The following is a 22913-nucleotide window of genomic DNA, read 5'->3' as shown; positions in this document are numbered from 1 at the left end:
AGAGAGGAGAGTTATCGTGGAGAGTCCATGAGGAAGGCCGACGACTCCCACCTCATCTGCGTCCTTCAGGGTGGATGCCGTTTTCCCAGCGTCATTTCAAGATGGTCGATTTGCCAAGCGGGACTACACAGGAAGGGGCCATGACGGCAAAGTATGAGAGCGCACGGCTGATTGAAGGAAAAGCTGAGGAGGTCACTGTTGAGGTTTCTGGCGGAAAGAAGGATGAAAAGCAAAAAGCTACTTCGCCAGCAACTGTGACTACACCTTTCCCTCAGCGCCATAAGAAAGAGAGGGTGAAACAGCAATTCTCCAAGTTTTTAGAGATCTTCAAGAAGTTGCACATCAATCTTTCATTGGTGGAGGCGTTGCAGGAGATGCCACAGTATGCGGAATTCTTGAAGGACATCATCTCGAGGAAGAAGAGGTTGGGTGAGTTTGAGACGGTGAATCTCAATGAAGAATGCAGCGCGATCCTGCAGAGGAAGCTGCCGGCGAAAGTCAAAGATCCGGGCAGCTTCACACTTTCTTGCATCATTGGAGGCCAGCATTTCGGAAGGTCACTCTGCGACCTAGGGGTGAGCATAAATCTCATGCCTCTATCTGTTTTTCAGCAGCTGGCGATTGGAGAGTTGAAGCCGACATCTATGAGACTGCAGATGGCGGACAGGTCGGTCACCTATCCTCGTGGAATTGTAGAGAATGTGCTCGTGAAGGTGGGGGATTTTATTTTCCCTGCAGATTTTGTGGTTCTAGACATTGAGGACGACAACAAAATTCCGCTGATTTTGGGGCGCCCGTTCCTTGCAACGGGAAGAGCTTTGATTGATGTGGAGAAAGGAGAGCTCACGTTGAGAGTGCATGAGGAAAGTCAAACGTTCTTTGTCTATGAACTATGCCGCATCCACAAGGATGAAGTGCCCAAGAAAGTTAAAGATCCGGGCGAGGTAAGTGTTGATGTTTTAATATATTTGATGAGGATCAGTTTTCTTGGCAGGACCCAGGTGATCAGAATTCGCATGAAGGAAGCATGGCTGGCAAGAGTGGAGCAGGGAGCAGCTGTTCGCAGCACTGCTTGTACCAGCCACCTTGAAGAGGTTGCTGTTCTGTCGAGCTAACGACGTTAAAAATAGCGCTTATTGAGAGGCAACCCAATTTTTCGGTTAGTTCGTTTCTTTTCATTTGTTAGTTTTTTTTTGTGCCCCACAAATCCTTTTCAAACTTATTCTCCTTGGCGGTGAATAAGTTTGGGGGGATGTGTCTTTGTGGGTGCATTGTTTCTTTTTAGTTATTTTTGTTTGTGTCGTCGTTGAGTTGTTTAGTCTTGCTTTGGTGGTTTCTCTGTGATGTTACCTTGATGAAGATGCGAGTAGTGTAGAGATTGATTGGATAACTGGCTTATGATGAGTTCTGTTTAAAACTTGTGAAAGTGCATGCGTTTGTGTCGATATTGTTGTGATTGAGCATGATTGATGAATGATAAGCATGGTCTCTTGTGTTTGCAATCAATGAAATAAGTTGTGAGTTTTGAGCCTTGACTGTCACCATGTTTACAGTCTTATTTCTTATTCTTGAGTGATTGTTCGAGCATGCATGTTTCTCACTAGAACTTGTCGTGGTTTCTCCCTCGAGGTCACATAGTGTGCTTAATAACTTTGAGATGATAGAAGGCCATCTTTGCTAGCCTATTTATCCCATATTTGTCCTATATCTTTATATGATCCTAGTTCACCCCCTTTGAGCCATATTTTTCCATATTCTTTGATTTAGCTATGGGTGGGAGCTTGGAGATTATTTGATAGGAGATAATTGGGTTGTGGAGATAAATGATCATGAGTTATGTTTTGTGGTTTTAAATTGAAAATCCTAGTACCCTACAAGTTGTTGAAAGAAAAAAAAGAAAAAAAAAAAAGAATGGTGGAGAAAAGAAAAAAAGAAAAAAAAAAGAAAAAAAAATTGAAAAAAAGGGGTACATAGGATGCACTAGAGAGACATAATGTTATGAGGAATAATTGATGAGTTGTGATGGTTCTCGTATTAAAAAATCTGGTTTTATGGAAGGTGGAGGATAGAGTTGAGTAAGAATGTTATAAGGTTGGTGATTATTCTACATTAAGCTGTATCTTTTAGTCACTTAGCCAAATATATCCTACCCTACCAAAGAGCCTACATTACAACCCTCAATAAAGACCTTTTTGATCTTAGTTATAGGAGCACACATTAAGTGGTGGAGAGGTGAGACGATTAACAAGCTTATGGTTGAGTACTTGTTTTGCTTGAACTGAGCGTATACACGTCCATGTTGATTGACACTTGAGAGTTGAGAGATCTTAAATTCTTTATCTTTTTGGTGAGGATTGCAATTCATTGAGACCATAATTTGAGTTTGTCATGAGTGTGATATCTTGATGATAAGAGATACAAATGCATGTCGTTATTTTTGTTGACAAATCTGAAGCCACAATAGTATCCACTTTTCTCTACGCTCTTGTTGATTCATTCTTGGTTCATCTTTGTTTTGTCCGAGGACGGACAATAGTTCAAGTTTGGGGGGTAGCGCGATAGAATAGAAATTCCTGGAGGACCGTGCGGGGGTGGCGCGTGAGAAAACCGCGCAACGTCATGCGGCCGCACGACGTGGCCACGCGTGTCGCCGAGTTTTTGCCCAAATTTTGAATTTTTACTGTATTTCGCGATTTTGGGGTATTTTGAGTCCTACTTGACCTAGGACATATAAATACTTCCCAAGAACTTATTCTCTGAGACCTTTTATCAATTTTTATCATATTTTTACTTTTCCTGAGAGCTGAGAGAGACGGAGAATGGAGAAGAGCAAGAACTGAAGATTCTCGATTTTACTACGGTTTTTCTTGTTGAATGTTTATTTGTTTTATTGAGACTTTGATTCTAGTTCATATGTCTATGTGTGGCTAGAATCCATTTTCCCAGGGTTTAGGGAGTAAACATAATTTGATTTTCTACTTGTTTGATTCAATCAATTGAGATTTTTATTCCTTTTTATGTTCTTGTGTATGTTGTTTGCTTTATTGTTTGATCACCAATTTAGCATAATCATAGGTTTTAATTTGATATCGAGAGATGATAATTATTACCTGAACTAAAAACATAGAACACATTTATTTTAATTCTAAAGGGAATTGATAATTGTAAGGGCGTTAATCCTAGGAGCTTTTAGGAGTTGCATATTAAAAGTGTGATTCGGAGACGGTAGCCTTGCATGTAATCAACGGTATGTATGTCATAAGAGTGGGTATAGACTAGCTTTGAGATTGCCTTAGGAATCATCTTGATGATTGAATTGAACTTGTTAGTTATGAGAGACTGTTGAAACCTTTGCCTTGGAAAATTCTTCTCATATCTGTTTCTCTGTTTCGCAGCTTGATTTATTTGTTTCCTGTTATTTATTTATTTAGTTTTAAAAACAAAACTCTTAATTTCGGTTATCCAGATGGAGGATTATAGTCTAGGATAGGAATTGATTTTAATTAGTTTCTGTGGAATACGTACACAATTGCACCCGTGCACTTGCGGTGTGTTAAGAAATCAGCGAACATGGATCCGCACAGACATCGTCGTCTGCAACGATGTGGCCAAGGTAAGAGATAAAAGGTTGCTCAAAATGCATGTTGAAGCCTTGAGAACAAATTCCTTATGATGTTGTTTCTCAAGGACTTGTCGGAGATGATCAACATGCCCATCAATAGTGGAGTTGTAAACTAGAATATCGTCAAAAAAGACCACCACGAACTTGTGTAGGAACGGGGAAAACAACTGATTCAACATGGCTTAGAAGGTCGATAGTGCGTTATACAAGCCAAATAGCATGACGAGGAACTTAAAATTCCCATCAGCAATGCAGAAAGCCTTCTTGATAATATCTTTGTGATGCACCTGAATTTGATGATAACTGGTGTATAAATCCAATTTCGAAAAAGTTCGACCTCCACCCAAATCATCCAGTAGCTCATCAATAGTTAGTATAGGGAAATTATCACGGACTGTTACCGTGTTCAAAGCTCAATAATCTACACAGAATCGGAAAATATTGTCCTTCTCGCGCACGAGTAGCACCGACGATGAGAACGGTGACTGACTTGAACGAATCGTTCCTTGGTCTAACAATTCAACAATGAGCTTCGTCTTCTCTTGCTTTTGAAACTAAGGATAGCAATTAGGCCACACATTGACTGGGAAGGTGTTCAATTGTAAGTGAATGCGGTGATCGACAGATCAATGTGGTGGCAAGCGGTGGACAAAGAAAAAATATAATAAAATTGTTGGAGTATTTGGTGGAGGGATGCTGGAGTAGAATCTGGAGGTGTAAATTGGGCCATGGTGGCAGACCCATCCAATAATGGATTAAGGCTAATAAAAACAACATAGGTAATGCTAATTTCACCATGTTGGGCCTCGATCTACAGTTGGAAAAAAAGAAATGGGTTGGTGATGGCATCGCCCGTAAACTCCATGGTTGTACGGCATAGTTGTATATGATAGGACCGATCTGCAACCACATGATTTCGAAATTGTTAAGGAGCAAAGAAGGAAATCGGCGACCAGCGGGAGTGGTCACCGATATTTCCGTTTTCTAATAGTTTTCTGATTTTATCTGTTATTTCCAATTTTTACATTGGGTTTATCCCTTGGGCTTATAAATAGATCCCATTGTTGACCTATTTATGGTTCTGCATTCATATTTTTATATTCTTATATTTAGAATATTATTGTTTTCTAGTTTATAGAGTCTGTATTAGATTTCTGCAAGATTGAAGATTCGAGTTTAATTGTAACACTACTTGTATTTAGGGTTTTATTTAATTTAGTATTTTTAATTGCTTTTCTTTTGATCATGTTTTTGATTTATTTTGCTATGTCTGGCTAGTTTCTTTTTTGATTATGGGGTATGTAGTTGAATGAATTTGTATGCTTTATTTATTAATATTAATTTACCTTTCAGTTTTTGATTCATGATTCGCAGTGGCCGATTTTTTGTGAATTACCTGATCAATAATTGCATGTCAAGCTGTTCAATTTGAGACTTGAATGTGATATTTGTAAAGTCGATTCAAGAATGCATAATATAGTTTTACCTTGAGACTTGAATGTGATTGGTGGATTATAGGAAGCTATTTGTGTTCTCTTTGTAGTTAATTTATTCTCTTGAGACTTGAATATGATAAAAATTAATTAAATTATTAATCCACTTTCATAGTTGCTCGGTAGCAAAGATTATGAATAGTATTGTTATCTTTCACTATGACTGTATTAAATTGGTAATTGAATCAATAGGTTAAATTATAATAGGTTTAATTATCCTCAATACATTCCCTAGGATCAATGTCTTCATTATTTGATTTTATTCTTTGGATTTATTTGTTTTGTTTTGTGTCTAGTTTTAGTTCTTCATCATATTATTATTTGCCTGGATATTGGATTTAATACTTGTGTAATTTTATTCATGGTGTTTTCGATTTCTCAGTCTTAGTGAATATGATACTCCACTTGTTATTTGTGTTACAATTATATCGTATTAATTACATTTTTTATTGTTATTAAAATAGTGATCATGAATAAATAAGGGTAATTTGCTTCAACGTGTCATTTCATGTCAGTACCATCGATCAAATTCATAAAATGTCAAAAATCTAATACTTTTTTTTTATCGAAAAATTTCATTAATAAAAACTGGTACCAGAGATACCATAAGAGGATCAATTACAAAAGTTACAAAAGAGACACGGAAATTGAACACCAAGAGAAAAAGGATGTCTCCCAAACAAAGATCCCAAAAATTTTGTTCCAACTCCACATTCTAGCTTTAATTTCCATGATTGTACTTTTGATGTCCCAAACCTTACCTTCGAATCTACTTTCGTTCCTTCGTCTCCAAAGTATCCGGTTCGTGCAAATCCATAATGCCTTCAAGAATTTTCGACTTTTCTTCCCTCTTCCCAGATGAATAAACGAAATGAAGTGTGCATCGATACAATGCGGTCGGACCGAGCGAATCCCAATCCAACTCAAAAATCGAATACTACTATATATCTATATACTTTTCATAGATGATATCTATTTATAATATATATTTAATTCACTGATTAATTTACAGATGTTTCCATAATTAAGACATACTTATACTTTGAAAAATCAAACTAACACAACAAATTTCGTGCAAATGAAAGGAAAAAAAAAAACAAAAAAACAAAAACAAAACCAAACAAACAGATTAAATGAAATAAGTTAAAGCAAATAAAATAAAACCAACTCCAAAAAAAATAGAACTAAAAAGGAAACAAAGGAAATAAAAAATAAAAACAAAAGACAAAAGTTATAAAAAGAAAGAAACTTAGTTTAACAAAAGAGAGGAGGGGAAAATAATTTAATTTGCAATTTCTAACTTTTATAACTTTCTTATCTTAAATTTATTTTTTACAAATACATTAATTAAAAGGGTAAATATCATGAAAACTCCTGAAGCATATATACCCACTTTATCAAAAATACCCTGAAACTTTTGAAATATTCGCTAAACCCTCAAACTATTAGGTTTTTATTAAATATATCCCGCATCTATTTTTCGGTTACCAGAAACGTGATGTGGCTCGCCGGATGCCACAATATAATTTATATTCTATTTTTTTAAAATGACATGAAAAAAACGACTTCGTTTCGTACCATATTCTATCGTGTTTATCCCTAATTCTAGGTTATTAGCGTGAATTTCAAACACGATAGGAGTGAATTTTAAATTTCATAGTGAATTTTTTTAAAATGATATGGTATGAAACGACGTCGTTTTTGTCATTGCATTTAAAAAATATACTATAATAGTCGTTTTTGTCATTGCATTTAAAAAATATACTAGTATAATATAAATTACATTGTGGCATCCGGCGAGCCACATCACGTTTTTGGTGATCGAAAAATAGATGCGGGATATATTTGATAAAAACTTGATAGTTTGAGGGTTTAGAAAATATTTTGAAAGTTTTAAGGTATTTTTGATAAAAACGGGTATACTTCAGGGGTTTTCATGATATTTACCCTAATTAAAACTAGCTCTTGTAATGATTTAATTTAATATGCACATCACTACATCAGCATATTAAATAACTTACATGATTTTTGGTAGGAAAGAAAGAAAAAAAAAGGAGAAAAAATAAGAAAAGCTATAAAAAAATGAATTTTTACAATTTAACGATGAAAAATAATTGTTGAAATTATGTCCTTTCACAGACTATAGAATGGTAAATTTATCATACATAGTGTGAGGAAGTTTGTCCACTTCCCCATATTTATGCTCGTCATAAAATCCACTTTTTCTATTAAAAAAAAAGTTTTGTCCAAACCCCAAAAGGCAAATGCACGTCCATCTTAGATAAGAGCTAAGAGCAATAATTTCATTTTTTATATATTGCGCATTTGCATATATAACTTGACCTGTGTAGAAATAAATAAATCGGATCAAGTGTGTACTAAAATTTGAGAGGAATATATCAATTATAACTTTTTTAGTTAATAATTTAAGATAAAATTGAATAGTTAGCTTATATATATCAACTAGCTAGGTCGGATTTGACTTAGATTAGCACACAAAATGTGAGTTGCCTTTGTCCAAGTAATTGTCTTATTGAGATTGTACAAATCAATTTGGTAACCTACTGACAACTGAGACCTTATCAATTTGACAAATAATTAAACTTAAGTGCGGAATAGAAAACTTTTTGAAAACTTTAGATCAACAAATCACACTAATTGAGTTGATTAAGTGCAACTCAGTTAACGTGGTCCAAAGTTCCACATAATTTTAGGATTTTTTGTTTTATAGCTGCTAGTCATGTTGTTCAGTTTGTAACCTTACTGAATCACATGTTTTTTACTGTGACCGTATTTTTACCTTGCTTTCAGACAACTAAACACTTTATTCTTACTTGTTTTTTCTACTTCTCACACCAACTCCTAACTTTCTTGGAGAGCTTACGTGTTTCCCAATTAAGTAATCAAACAGTTACAATGAAGAACAAAACTGCATTTTTGTTTGCTCGATTTTAAATTTGGGATTTACAAAGTAATTAAACACTTAGAGTGCAAGAAAAATATGTTGGAATCTCAAATGTAGATTTAGAATAATGCTTCAAAGAGATTCACTGGACGTTGATTTCTCGTTGGTTACTTGTTACTTTTGAATTTAAGTATTTGTGAGCTTCTGAGTTTGAGAGTTTATGTTTGCAGCAATTCATGTAACATGAGGTATTGTGAACCTTCAGGTATTTATAGGAGTAGAAATAGAAACTATTGTTGGAGGAGCCCTTCTGAATATGATCTTATGTAACATTAAAATCTTCTTGTTGGGATATCTGTGTTATCACTTTCTAAATAGTGAATTATAACCTATATAACAATTAAGTCACCATCTTTTTAGGATGTTTTGGCATCTAATCAAAACATATCATTTTTTTCAACTCTTGGTAGACAATGATCCGGTATCCATAATCCAAATCGCAAGAAAAAAAATACAATTGGATGCAAAGATAAGTCAAAATTCCAAGAATCATGCAAATAAAGAATGTCAAAATCGCATAAAACAGCAATCTGCAATTAGATATAGACAGCATGGGCGTGAACACGACAAATACGCAAATGGTGTCTTCATGATTAAGTTTTCATTGGGTATTTCTTTAATGTGGAATGGGTTGCCTTGTCAATCCTCCTATTTTCAAGACTTTTCAATTCACATTAATAAATTTAAATTCCACTTGACATGCATAAAGTATATATACCTAACAAAATCGACATGGTTATCTTCGTAGCAAATTCCCGAATCTTTTTTAAGCAATTGAAATAATCTATTCTACTTTTGAAGTTTCAAACTCTTTGCCGTACGTAGTATCGATTTCTTTTATTTTTTATCTTTTTTTCCCCCCTTCAATTTTAATATTTTGTGTTTTAATTTAATGCTAAAAATTTTAGTATAGTTCACTAATTAAAATTAAAACATACATATATAAATTGAAGAAAAAAACATTAAAGTTTTTAGTATAGTTCACTAATTTTTTTTTATATATAGCAAATCTATATATTACCACAACCCACGTGTATGATATATAATTAACTAGCTTTTTTGTCGACGATCATATTTAATTTCTAGCTTTCCAATATAAATGTTTGGCTTGGTGCTAGGATAATGACAAAAGTAATAGATATGGGGACTTTAATTATTTAGAGGGAAAAGTAGCATATGCGAATGTTTCAAGAATGTCAAGGGCCAAAGATATGGGGGCCCTAGCTACCACTTGCTTGGATATGAATTTTTATTTGATTTTCGTATCTTGGTATTGGTGGTTGTGAATTATATAAAGGGAGAGTAATCCAATCGCATTAATCCACCAATCATGCAAAATACATGTTTGGAGCCAATGAGAGAAAATTAAATCTCTATAATAGGAGTAGTAGTATTATTTCAAAGCAATGGTTGTTCACTCTCCCTCAAGGGCTTCTGATCTTGCCCCATGCACTGCACTCTAATTATCTTTTTGCAGTCATGGCTGTGGACAGGAGCTCGTGGGGGAGAACGAAGAAACCTTGTTTTGCCCTTTTCAAAACATTTTAATTTTCCATTCATATATATTATAATTATTTTATTTCTTTTTGAAGAAAAGTCCTTGTTATTCCGTCGGTATTACTATTTACTGACTGAAATTTCAAATTCAACGACGACGAAAAAATTCAGTTTTCCTCGTCATGAATGTTATAGTTCTTGATGTGTTCTTGGAATTAATGTGTATCATATATAGTGCATCTATCTTCTTCTCTTCACGATCTCCACCAAGGGACTAGTATCATGATTCATGAGGTACTGTGCATATTTTGAAAAATGAATTAAGCCCATACCCCACTTGTTTTTCTATGTCAAAATTGGTCGGGAATTGGGATCATATTTTGCGTTTGTAGAATGTCTCATTTTTCATAAATTTCTTTTTTATCTACGCATAATATATATATATATATATATATATATATAATTTTTTATACACCATATCATATGATATTGACAGTAAAAAATATCTCGATCAGACTTATGTTTATATTTTATTTCATGTTTGAATATGTGTGAATAGTGCGATATGAACAACATATGTTTATATCTACTAGCAGAAACATCATACGTTAATTGTATGCATATTGTTTATATAATGACGTTAATTAAAAAAAATCTATATATATTGACGTGGTATATTATGATCTGCATATCATTTTAATTTCTAGTGTATACCACAAATCTTTGGCGAGCATTGTTTAGGAGAAGTACTACATTTTTTTCTAGATCGGGGATAATATAGTTTTCTCTTGATGGAAATAATATTCACAACTTAAATCTTCAAGATCCGTTGGGATAATATAGTTTTAATCTCTCTCTGTCTCATCACACCCACACACACGTATCTTTATCGGTTTATATATGAGTTGGGTTCAGTCATGTTATCGGTATAAAGATTGATTGTCCCACTTCACTACAAGACTTCCAAGGATTGTAGCATATATATGAAACATTATGACTATAAAATTTAAATTCTGCTTGAGGATTAATTATGACTATCCGCCAATCAAAATTTATGAATTATATTGATTTCTAGCTAATATATTAAGGTTAATATTAGCACTTCAAGCCCCGCACAAGTAACAAAGTTAAGACATAAATGTCTCTCTCTTGCAAGTAATTCGGTTGAAGTCCTACTTGATGTGTGACTTGTATTTCTATTTGTTTGGTTGGTTTTTGTATAGTCTAATTTGTATTAATTTGATTAATTCTTTGTAATAGATATTCAATTTCATGATATGATATGTATCTTATATCTTCTGAAAGAAAAAAGAAAAAAAAATTCGCCATAATCCAACCCTATAAATAGATATATAGATGTATGCTAGCTGTTGGATATGTGGCCGTTTGAATCAATATATTTAACAATTATAAGTATATATAATCAATAATATACAACTCAGCCTAATTATAAATTATATCTTTAATTGTGGGCAAAATGGATGAGTGAATTAATTAAGAGCACGCACGAGCAACCTTGATACAAAAAGTACACAACATTCATTACACACGTACGTGTGCTACTAGCGAGGTCAAGGGTCGGTTTAATTAATGATTAAGTTAATTGCTGCACACACATATATTAATTAATTAATATGTTTGCCCTTGCAATACAAAATTGTACCTAGATCTTGAATATGTAACTAGCTAGGTCGATTGGTGAAATGAAATGCATATTCTATAATAATCTATATAACCTTGACTTCATCAAACGTAATTTCGTCTATTTGAATTAGTCAAAGAAACATTATTACCCAGATCCAAATTCATTACAAAATATAGCCTTAACAACTTAGAAATGTGGCTCTTCTCATCTCGTAAAAGCTATTTATGTCAACTCAATTAGATTGTAATATTTTTATTGTTCTCATAGTAACGAAATAATTATTAGTCTCTATATCTAAACAATGAGACCCATTTTTGTAAATTAGAAATCTATGGTCCAATCCTCCAACTAAAAAACAACATAATTATTGGATTATTCTTAATTGAATTCATAGTTCAAAAGTGATGAAATATGATAAGAAAGCAAAAATTTAATAAGCTTAAAAGTAGTAATCAATATCACAAATTTATTTTAAAATATAGATTATACATACATGATAAATTATCTGTGCAAAATGATGAATTCGTTGAAAATAATTAAGTTTTCGCTCACATAGAATTCAAACCGAAAACCACAAATTCATTGGGTAAAATAATAAATCCGTCGTAAATTCTTCACAATGTAAAAACTAAAAATTATCTCTAGTTTATTAGTATATTTTAAAATGTATCTTTATTTTATCCAATTGAATCATATTAATATAAGTTGTACATAAATAAAGAGAAGTGACATTTGATGGAGGAGGTAGTAAGAGAGGCCAAAATATTCCATGTGAAGGTCACTCCTTGAACTAACACCAAACTGACCAATCACACATAGGCAACACATACAACAAAGCCATGAGTTATGAGAGAGAAAAGATTTGACAAAGAAGGTGGCAAAATCAGAGTTCAGCCACACAACGTGGCAATAATGTGAGTGGGGACTTCACAAAACCAAACCAAATAGCCAGAATTAAAGAAAAGAGAAAAGAAAAAAAAATACTAATGATTTTCTCGAAATAAAGATATAATTTTGATTTGTTGGTATGAAGTGCATGTGAAGAGGAGGACCCCCACAATGGCAGCCTTATAATTTTAAAAGTTTGTTGAAAAATGGAAGGCAGCGTAAGAAGATGCGTGTCTGCTTCCAGTTTGTAACCTTAACTAGATAAAGTTGAATGCTGAATATGTAGCATGAATATGTAGCATATCTGTTTCACAATTCTACATTTCATTTTCATTTTTACAACTCCACCTATCTTACTTAATTGTTTATAGAGAGAGAGGGAGAAGTACGTCCATTGACATCAGAGTTTGATTTTATTACAGTATCAATCATTTCTGGTGTAGAACTAGTTGTTTTAATGTACTACCGCAGGGAATAAAATAATACTATTAATTAAGTTTCGAGTAAGACAATATTTTCATGTGTGAAAAAATATAACCTTCATGATGGCTATTAAGAATCGCTTACATTTGGATTAACAAAATTAATTAAGTGGACTCTGTCTGAATTTGGATTTCATGGGTTTTTTTCTTGTCTGTATTTTGATTAAATTCATGTATAATCAAGCTTTCGGTTAAAGTTGATCACGTTATATACATGTGTGTGTTTGTATATCTAGTTGTACGTATAGTTGAGGAGAATCTTCATGCTATTAGCATGAGCTTGACTTCTACTGTTGAGTCCACTTTGACATGATCACAATATATTTGTATTTTTTTTTATTAAAAAAAACACATAATGAAATTTAATTCAAATTGTTCATGAAAAGAGGAAACTAAACACCAAGACTCCATTTTTGTAAGGGGAAGATAGAATATAGAAAATATATAATAGCGCCTCGCAATTGCGTTCAAATCTTTATACTTAAGATTTGTGAATACATGTCTAGCTATATACTACCATTAATTACTACTCTATTTTTCTTAGAGATTAATGGAATCCAAATTCCGTCACCCATCATCACGCAAGCTCTTGATTTTTCTCCACAATCCTCACTTCTTTCGCAGATCTAAGCACATTTGCCTGAAAATCGAAAATCACATCAGATATATATATATTAAAAAATGACAGATACATATATATATTATATACCTGATGATCTGTCAATTCAACGGCGAAGCCATCAACGATGACCAATGAGAGGGTCTTGTTATAGGTGCCTGGCTGCAGATTCTTAGCCAAGATTCCGTCGTGTTTCCTACTCAAGTATAAATCAAGCTCTTCCGCCCCTCTCTCCGTTCTGTCAATTAAAGAAATTAAAACTCAAAAATGCATTAATTCTGAAAATGTAGATTGAGAAGAGGAAGACGAAGTACTTGATAGATCGCAGGCGCTCATATTCAGGATCGTAGTTCATGAAAACGAAATGTAGCTCACTTTTTGAGCCATCCATCTCCATCTCCATCTCCATCTCCATCTCAAATGTCAAATGTATGTATGTATGTATGTGCTGCCTATCTATCCCCTATTTATGCTTATTTCACAGCTGGCTCTCTCTCTCCTCTCCTCTCCTCTTTTCTTTTTATATCAAAATTGGAGGGGAATTGGAAATGTACAAGAGGCTATTTAAGTTGAACACATACAAGAATCTTGTGATTATATGTGTGTGTCCTCTTTTTTTTTTTTACTCCTATAATTTAGTTGCACGTAGGAATTAAATATTTCTGTACCTTCGACTTATGAAATTGACCATAGTTAAGCATTGATTATGGCGAGAATTGAAGAATATAATACCCAATTGGATCATGCTTAAGGAAAGTACCATGATTCTGACTCTCACTTTCTTGCGCTCCTAGGGTTTTGTAAACTAGTTTATAATGTTTCTTAAGAAAAAGTCAACATTGATTAATTAAAATTTCATTACATTTTTAATCTTTGTGTCTCATGTCTCTACTCTCATCAATAGATGTTTTCTTTTAGGGTCATTGATTGTTTTTTTTTATATATATACTATATCATGCTCCCTTTGTCTCATTTCATTTTATCTAATTTATTTATTTTTGGATCGTATCATCCGATTTAGCTTGTTTCAGTTTTTAGTAATAAATTTTCATTATAATAGAAAACGTACTTCTCAGAATTCAAAATCGACTGAGCTATGTTATTTATTTTTATTTTCTGTATGATTTTTTATTGATGACTTGGGCGAAATTTAATTCCATCTCATCCGGGTGTTAGAAACTTGTATACTATATATGTGATATTATTATCTTTACTTTCCTCTAAAAAAATTATTCTTTTTTTTTTTTGAGACTGAAGAAAAATACTTGTATTACGAAATATCATCAGCAACAATATCCTTAAGCCATCTAGGAAATTCTCTAGTCCAACAAACTGACTCAGAGCATCGACTAGAGAAATTGGCTAAGCGATGGGCCACCATATTAGCCTCCCTACACACGTGTTTGACATTAATAAGAAAATGCTCTCTGACAATTTATTCATTATTCAAAATGCTAAGTAGTTGTATAATTACTTTATTTAACTCATTTTGACGCTCCATAGTATATTGATCAGGTAACGACTTTGCAAAATAAACTTTAAAACATACACATTAGAAACTACAAAGATAACAAGAAAATGAACTTTAAAACATACACATTAGAAACTGCAAAGACAAGCTCTTATTAAGTATGCATAAGGAAGCACCATCTACAAATGCAGTGCATGGTAAACATTTACTTCGTCAAATAATTTGCAAGTTTCGAACCAATATACATGGAACAAGAAAATAAAATTATTTAAAATATAAATTTAGGGCCCAACCGGGTTCGAACCGGTGACCTCTTGATCTGCAGTCAAATGCTCTACCACTGAGCTATGGACCCATTTGAAAGAATTTTTTATTATTTTATTAAATACTCGATTGTTTTTATTTACAAATTGCAGTTAAATTCATTCACAGTCGCTTACATTTTTCATCTTATATACAATTAGGCTTGTTTTCTATGCATGATAGGTGTGGAATAGATACCTATAATATTTTAATATGTTATTTGCTTCAAAACTCAAAGTTTTTTATAAATTAATGATCTATTATCTATTATTCATATCTTCTAGATTCCGATAAATATTTGATTCGAATTCAAATACAAATATTCGATTTAATTAATATTCAAATATAAATACAAACAAATTTATTCTCTTTCTTCTCTACTCTATTTAATGTTTTTTCTTCTCCTTAATGATATGTTTACGTTTTTTTGTACACAAATACAAACAATTTTTTTCCTCTTTCTTCTCTATTCTATTTAATGTTTTTTCTTCTCCTTAATGATATGTCTATTTTTTTTATACTATATAATTTTATTTCTTCTTCTATTTTTTTTTAAAGGAAAAATAAGTAGATATCATATTTTGTGTTTTATATGCTTTTTATTTGTAATAGTTTAGAACTAATAAAGATGAACGAAGATATATTAATTCATTTTATAACTATTTTTTAAAAATAATTTTTTTGTATTAATTTTAATACTCTCTCTATCTCTAAAAAATCATGTGGATGGCATGAGTTTTAAAAAATGTTAGATGGGTGTATTGTGAGTGGAAAAAATCCTATTTTATATAGTGTTATGTTATTTAAACAAAAGGTAATGGTGGCAATGATGATTTTCTTGTGAATAAGTATGAAAAGTAGGGATAAAAAATAAAAAGATTATGATGAGGGTAGTATTCAAAAACGGAAAATGCATGTTTTTGGTAGACGATCCAAAATGACAAAATGTGCATATTTTTTTCGGAGACGAAGGAAGTATAACTTTGTAGATGAATAATTAGTTATATATATTAAGGGCTCGTTTGCTACGTGGTATTGGATAAGACGTGATATCTTTGACTGTGCTATTTATTAATTTATTATTAGATATCAATATCATGTTTGGTAAGATATATATATAAAAAAATTATGCTATCACACCTGGAGGTGATACAAAATCCAAAAGATATGGATAATTGATAATGGACCATTAATTTATAAAAGAATTTGAGTTTTGAAGTAAAAAACATATTAGAGTGTTATCATATGAGCCCTAAAAATATAATTTCAAATATGACTTTTTGTTTATGTTTGTGCATTAAAATATTTATTTATCTATATATTATGAAGCATAATAGTAATCTATAATAATTACGTGTAAGGCTACTTTTCATTATCAAATAATTTTTAAATATTTAATAACTATAATATCATTACATTTATACAAAGTTAAAAAATTATGTTTCTAAATTCAAATTTTTATCGAGTAACTGATGTGAATTATTTTATTTTATTTTTAAAATATATTTTAAATTTATTTATATTTTAATTATATTTAATATTCAAATTTATTTATTTAAATATGTTTAATTTCAATACTCATGGTGCAGGGTAATACTATGAAATACTGGCAAAAAAAAAAAATGATTTAGAGGAAATAGATGAAGTATAGAACGGAATTAACATTGCAAAGTCCCTATAAGTCAATAACGACCAGCCCAATAATGTATTTTGTTTAGTTTTGGCCCAATAAAAATATCTTAACTAAGCTCAGAACATCTTCGAACCCCAAGCTCCATTTTTTTGAACTAAGCCCACAACATAAACATCCACAACTTATTTACAATTATATATATTTTTGGAGGTGATTACGAATTTTCTTGGTTTTTTGTTTATTTTTGTGTGAGACCGTAAAGTATAGTCTATTGGCTTGCACTAAGTGTCACTACAATAAAAAAAAAAAAAAAAACCCTACAATCCTAATTTTAATGAGTCTCAAAGTGTTATATAAATTAATCAACTTCGATTCTACTATTTTTCTTTGATATAAATTTACAAATTCAACTTTAATATAAATTTCATTATTATATAATCTTCATATGAGTTCCACTATACATATTACACACTAGCTACTTTATATACGGATCACCAAAAAGAAAAAGAAACGATCTTAGATTTTATTTATGAAAATTGGTTCTAACATTCGAATTTCACTATTATTGGAGGTACAAAAATTGGATCAACTTTTGACCCATGTTTTGCACCTACCATGGAAGGCACCTTAATCAATTAAAGATTCTCAACCGCCTTCGGATCCTAAATGAATATTCTTTTAGCAGACCACGTCACACATAGTCCATACATTTTGTAAATTGTGTCAATTTTTACAATGTGCCAAAGTATTGCTTAGTTTCTATCAATAAATTCTGCATTTTTATAGTTATTATCACCATTATCGAATTTTGATCTTACTAGCTAGCTACTGCAATAATGATAGTCGTCTTCAGACGCAATAAAAGGTCTATTTCTGGCCAATGATTTTTTAGTTTCTTTGTTTTTTTGGATCAAATTAATACATTCCTAATGTTCAGTGTAAAGTAGCCCTTTAACTATTGTTAGATACAATTAAACCCTTAATATAATAATAATTCTTAACATACATCACCGGCCTTGCCTACTATTACCGCTCCAATTTAGTTTTATGCCAAATTTTCTTATAAATTGTTGTAGTGAAGCATTTTGTAATTTTGAATTAAATAGCTTCATTTTAGAGAAACATAACATAATAGAGACTACACAAAACAAAACATGATATGTGAAAGAATTTCATTACAAAAGATGCCACCCACACTCCTAGTCATATGATGAATTGTCTAATTGAACTCTCATCGCTGAAAACTAAATGCAATTGATTATGTCTTCATAATACAAATTAAATATGCTACATTTATTATGTATTGAGATTCACATAACTAGCACAACTAGTAAGAATTTCATCTGGAATTAATTTTTACATGAGATCTAAAATATTCGTAATTAAAGAATTGAATATTTTAATCCAATTACATTTTGGTATATATACATTTTCTTGAGCAAACCCCATCACACCATTCAAACACAAAAATTATATATGTCACTTGAAACAAGATCCATGGATTCTACTCATCAAAATTATGGGCAGAAGACAGAAAGTAGCAATAATTTAAAAACCAAAACTTCGTTATTCCATATGCTAAGAAAACGTAGCTATCATCTCCACATCCCATATAAACCTAAACAATAAATTTGGCCGTATAACATCGAAATCCACGCAAAAAACACATCCAATAAGAATCCCCAATTTCCCAAATAAAAATACCCCACCATCCCACCCATTCATCCCCATGCCAAAACACCACTCCAAAGCACCACAAAATCATCCAAACCCTAAAAAAAGAAGAAGAAAACCCTTGCTAAAAATGCTTTCCCGCGCCTTCGTGAAGCCGAGGAGGGTTCCCGACGAGAGCAGAGAGACGAGCATGCTGCGGTCGTCGTCCATATTCGAGCACGAAGACTTCCTGTTCGGGTTCATGGACGACATCCCGCTGGTGTCGTGCAGCAAGAGCGGGGCGGAGATGACTCTGCGGCAGGTGCTGAGGGCGTCGGTGGGGGTGATCGGAGAGAGCCCGATGGGCATGACGGAGAAGGTGGTGCTGTTGGGAGGGAGGATCAGCGCGGTCAAGAGGTTTAAGAGGGTTGTGATAAGGAGGAATGAGTTTGGGAGGAGGGTTCAAAGGGTGGCTGTCATTGGGAATGCATCTGAGTATTTGGTGCCTCTCACTGCTTATCTCTATGCCAAGAGGATTAAATTTGTTGTCTCAGATTATTATCCCATGGGCTCCCTTGCTGACTTGCTTTCTGGTAATTAAAGTAACTCTCTCCTAGTCCTTGCTTTTTTTTTTTTAAATAAATAATTTTTGAAGATTAATATGTCGGTGGCCGATTGGAACAGGAGTTACTTGGCCTCAGACGTTAACTAATCTACCACTAAGCAGGTGCTTGGCTGAGCTTATAAGTTCTTCAAAGTATTTGGTAAAATAAACTCATAAATACTCCATCCATCCTTAAAAATTGTAACGTCCCAATGAAGATGGCACCGATTTTAAGAAAAAGTGTAGTAATTGTGTTTGAGTGGAGATTGAGTCTGACACATTTTTGCAAATAGTGAGAGAGAAAATTTGTGAGCTCATTTTCAAATAAGAAAATGTCACAATTTTCAGGGACGTACTGATATATTAATAAGGTCACAAATTTTTAGGGACGGAGGGAGTAACTTATAAGTTATAAAAATAAGTTTTAAGAGCTTATAACAAAGATTTCCTATCTCTAACTAAAAGTTAGGATCTATCTAGTTTATAAGTTCAATTATCTAAATACTTTGACAACTTATAGTTAAACTCTTAAGGAACTACATCTTATAAGTTTTTGAAACATCTTATAAGCTCTTTAAAATAAGCTTAATTAGCCAAACACCCTCTAAGCCTATACACATGTCATGCTTCGTTCTTTATAGAGCTTAATTAAGAAAATATAAGTGCTTATATATAGTTATTCTATTTTGTTCTTATTTATTGTTTCATATATCATTTTCAGAAACATGACTATGGTAACTAATTTGTTGTGGGAATAATAATTTTTGAATGACCATATTGAGGTTGTTTTGTTTAGGTGCAAAGGAAGAAGGGCACACCGCCTTGGAATGGAAGTATAGATATAGGATAATCCAATGCATAGCGAAGGCAATAGCATTCATCCACTCACAAACCCCACCAAAGGAGAGGCACTTGAAGCTCAACGTGCATGGCAACATCAAGACATCCAATGTGATGATCAACGTCGACTTCTCCGCCCGCCTGTCCGACTACGGCTTCGTCCAGCTGGCGGACCAGGTGGCGGTGGAGGACACGGGGCAGACTGAGCTGGCGATCTACGAGCAGAAGCTGTCGCAGGAGAGCGACGTCTACAACTTTGGCATCGTGTTGATGGAGATATTGGGGTGGCCCGATGAGTCATTAGGGGCCAAGATGGGTCGTGTGAGTGAGCTTTGTGTGGAAGGGGGAGAAGATGAGAAGCAAAGGTCCAATGTTTTGGAGATTGCTTCGCGTTGTAGGAATTGCTTGGCTCATGCAAGGCCTACTATTAATGATGTAGTGGCTTGTCTAGGTTGATTAGTCTCCCTTTGAGTGGTATAATCTCTTGTATCAATATACTTTTGGATTCTGCATGTAATTAAGGGTAATCCAAATTTACAATACTTACTATATATAAATTTGAGCTTTATACACATCGGGAGGTTCAAATGAGAACTATTAATATTTAAAATAAGAAAGAATAATCATTTTTAGCATTGGATCGTCGAGATGATCTATAGTGAATGCATCAGTACGTGATTTTTCGGATCTACCACCTCGGGTTGTTCCCCTAGTACATCCGCATTGTTCAAACTTTTTTTTTTAAGTATATATAATAAAGCTGGGAATTCCAAGTGGATTAAAAAGTCCACGTAATCAAACTTCGGTTTTTCACGTCAATTCCCGACAGGGACGGATCTAAGAATTTAATTAGGACCGGGCGAGATTTCATCGGATGATTCTAATGAATTTTTAGTAAAGAAAATAGACCGAGTCTTGAAATAATTATTTGAAATTACACAATCAAATATAAAAAGATATATAACTTCATTTATATATAAAAGTATCTTAAAAGCTATATAACTATACAAAATAAATAATAAAACTACAGATTCACTTGCAACCAATTTTAAGTTGCGATCTACGAGTTTTCATGAGATCAAACTCATCTATAATTGAGTCAACATCAAAGCTCTGAGCTATTTCTCTCTCGATAAACATTATCAGAGAACTAGACAAGAAGTCATCTTCCATTTTATTCCGCAAACTTGTCTTCACAATTTTCATGGCGGAGAATGCACGTTCTGATGTTGCCGTTGAAACCGGAAGAGTCAAAATAAGTCTAATCAACCTGTCAACAAGATAGTAAATGGCTGACTTACCTGTCTTTGATAATAGTTGACATAATTCAGGAAGTGTCTCAACATGTTGAAAATGTGCACTTTTTCGAATGTCAAGCTCATAAAGTTCGAGTTGATACTTAAGATGCAGCTTATCTTGACTTGAAAAATCAGCCGGATAGTACTTCTCAACTAGCTTGCAAATATCATCAATACTAAACAATTCATACCCACGTCGTGGATCCAAAGATGAACTCAACTTTAACAACTCAATTGCATCTTCCTTGAATCTAAATCCCAATTCTTGCAATATGCAATCTATTGTTCCATAGAAGATGTCGACTCGATAATGGTGCTCCCACGTGACAAGATTGTTCGGAGCACGACCTCTACTTGATCGACGCACACCATTCATGTCAGGAATTTCAATATCTCGCTGCTCACAAAACCTCTTCACCTTTTCTAGTAACCCACTCCAACCATTTTCTCGGAATTTTTGGATGATCTCTTTTGTATTCGATACTGCATCGATTGCATTAACAATATCTTGGGATATGCACTGCAACATTCTACAAAGATCATTTGCTCTTCCCAACAAATCAATAAGAAAATGCAAGACAAATGCAAATTCAAAGGACATCATCACATCATAAGCTTTATCAGCTACAGCCCTAGAAGCAGCACTTCTATCATTTATGATCTCACCAAGTACCACAAGAACAGAATCAAACATCTTAAGTAAGCTGTGCATAGAGTTCAAATGAGAGCTCCATCGTGTATCACCTGGACGTTGTAAACTTCCAATCTGATTTTTTCCTCTACCAGTTTCAAGCTGATTGGTTGAAGTCAACTCTTCAATTCGAATAGCCTGCGCAATTTGCAGTTGATCATGGCGCTTCGCAGAAGAATCAACTACATTAATAATAATAAGAAGCTGGGAAAAAAAGTGCTCAATAGGAATAACTTTTTGAGATGTAGCAACTAATATCAGCTGTAGTCGATGAGCGAAACAATGAATGTAATATGCATACGGGCACTCATTCAAAAATAGAGCCTGCAAACCATGCCATTCTCCTCTCATGTTACTAGAACCATCGTATCCTTGTCCTCGAATGCTTTGAATGCTGAGATTATGATAAGAAAGAACTTCACTTATTTTGTTTTTCAGAGTTGCTGCCTTGGTGTCTTCCACATGAACTATGTCGAAAAATCTTTCACGAACAAACCCATCTTTATCCACAAATCTCAAAATAATAGCCATCTGTTCTCTTTTGGATTCATCTCGAGATTCATCTACTATGATGCAGAACTTTTCATCACCAATCTCAGCTCGAATGAACTTCTGAATTTTGCTTGCATAGACAGATAAGATCTCTTTCTGAATTGAATGAGAAGTATATGAAGCATTTTTAGAAGCATTTTCTAATACCACTGAAGCTACCTCTTCATTATAAGAAGCTGTGTACTTTAAAAGCACATTTTTTCCCATTGTTAACTCTTTTTCAAGTTCGAAACCCACCAATAACAAAAGCATTGCCTCCATACTTTGCATCTATCTTGGCAAAAAGAAAACAAGGAAAGCAAAATACGGCATTTTCTGAAGGTGAATATTCCAACCAATCCTGAAATTGATCATGCCAAGAAAGCAAAAACCTTCTACTACACTTATCAATCTGCCTTTGAGAGCTGGGCACCATAACATGATAAGGACCGTGCATCAAATATTCTCGACGAATTTCATCTCTTTTATTCACATGATATTCCCAAATCATTTTTCGTTTACCTGGATCACGTTCTACATGAATATCATCAGATTCATTGCCAATCTTTGTGATTTTAAGCGGGGGAAGTTCTGGACAAGGGACTTCTTCTTGTAGTTGTTGTGGACTTTTTTCAATTGCATCTACAGTTGGAACTGGAACCTCAGGATTAGATGAAC

The 22913-nt window shown here is 33.2% G+C and overlaps 3 protein-coding genes and 1 non-coding gene across 4 annotated transcripts; 1 reads left to right on the top strand and 3 right to left on the bottom strand.

The window, feature by feature from the left end:
• Nucleotides 1-12948: 12948 nt before the first annotated feature.
• On the bottom strand, nucleotides 12949-13743 carry LOC131017821 (uncharacterized). The gene is made up of 3 exons (XM_057946558.1): nucleotides 13526-13743; nucleotides 13302-13449; nucleotides 12949-13232 (listed from the first exon to the last, which is right to left on the bottom strand). The coding sequence occupies exons 1-3, from the start codon at nucleotides 13624-13626 to the stop codon at nucleotides 13170-13172; spliced, it is 312 nt and encodes a 103-aa protein (XP_057802541.1). The 5' UTR covers nucleotides 13627-13743; the 3' UTR covers nucleotides 12949-13169.
• A 1222-nt stretch (nucleotides 13744-14965) lies between these two features.
• On the bottom strand, nucleotides 14966-15037 carry TRNAC-GCA (transfer RNA cysteine (anticodon GCA)). Its single transcript has one exon. It is a non-coding gene; the product is annotated as a tRNA-Cys (tRNA).
• Nucleotides 15038-18340: 3303 nt separating this feature from the next.
• Nucleotides 18341-20268, top strand: LOC131017820 (probable inactive receptor kinase RLK902). Its single transcript, XM_057946557.1, has 2 exons — nucleotides 18341-18864; nucleotides 19672-20268. Exons 1-2 carry the CDS (start codon nucleotides 18348-18350, stop codon nucleotides 20169-20171), a joined length of 1017 nt encoding a protein of 338 aa, XP_057802540.1. The 5' UTR covers nucleotides 18341-18347; the 3' UTR covers nucleotides 20172-20268.
• A 479-nt stretch (nucleotides 20269-20747) lies between these two features.
• LOC131018439 (uncharacterized) lies at nucleotides 20748-22463 on the bottom strand. Its single transcript, XM_057947162.1, has one exon. The coding sequence runs from the start codon at nucleotides 22461-22463 to the stop codon at nucleotides 20748-20750; it is 1716 nt and encodes a 571-aa protein (XP_057803145.1).
• Between the last annotated feature and the right edge of the window lie 450 nt (nucleotides 22464-22913).

This window comes from Salvia miltiorrhiza, chromosome 3 (genome assembly GCF_028751815.1).
Source record: "Salvia miltiorrhiza cultivar Shanhuang (shh) chromosome 3, IMPLAD_Smil_shh, whole genome shotgun sequence".
Classification (NCBI taxonomy): Eukaryota; Viridiplantae; Streptophyta; class Magnoliopsida; order Lamiales; family Lamiaceae; genus Salvia; species Salvia miltiorrhiza.
Note: the sequence above shows the minus strand (reverse complement) of the source record. Positions and strands in the feature narration are given on the sequence as shown.

Bases quoted from the DNA above. Each gene is read 5' to 3' on its own strand.
- LOC131017821 (XM_057946558.1), bottom strand. From the start codon at position 13,626: ATGGAGATGGAGATGGAGATGGAGATGGATGGCTCAAAAAGTGAGCTA. The intron at 13,450-13,525 runs GTACTTCGTCTT...TTTAATTGACAG, and splicing joins GAGCGCCTGCGATCTATCAA to AACGGAGAGAGGGGCGGAAG. The intron at 13,233-13,301 runs GTATATAATATA...TTCGATTTTCAG, and splicing joins TTGAATTGACAGATCATCAG to GCAAATGTGCTTAGATCTGC.
- LOC131017820 (XM_057946557.1), top strand. From the start codon at position 18,348: ATGCCAAAACACCACTCCAAAGCACCACAAAATCATCCAAACCCTAAA. The intron at 18,865-19,671 runs GTAATTAAAGTA...TGTTTTGTTTAG, and splicing joins CCTTGCTGACTTGCTTTCTG to GTGCAAAGGAAGAAGGGCAC.
- LOC131018439 (XM_057947162.1), bottom strand. From the start codon at position 22,463: ATGGGAAAAAATGTGCTTTTAAAGTACACAGCTTCTTATAATGAAGAG.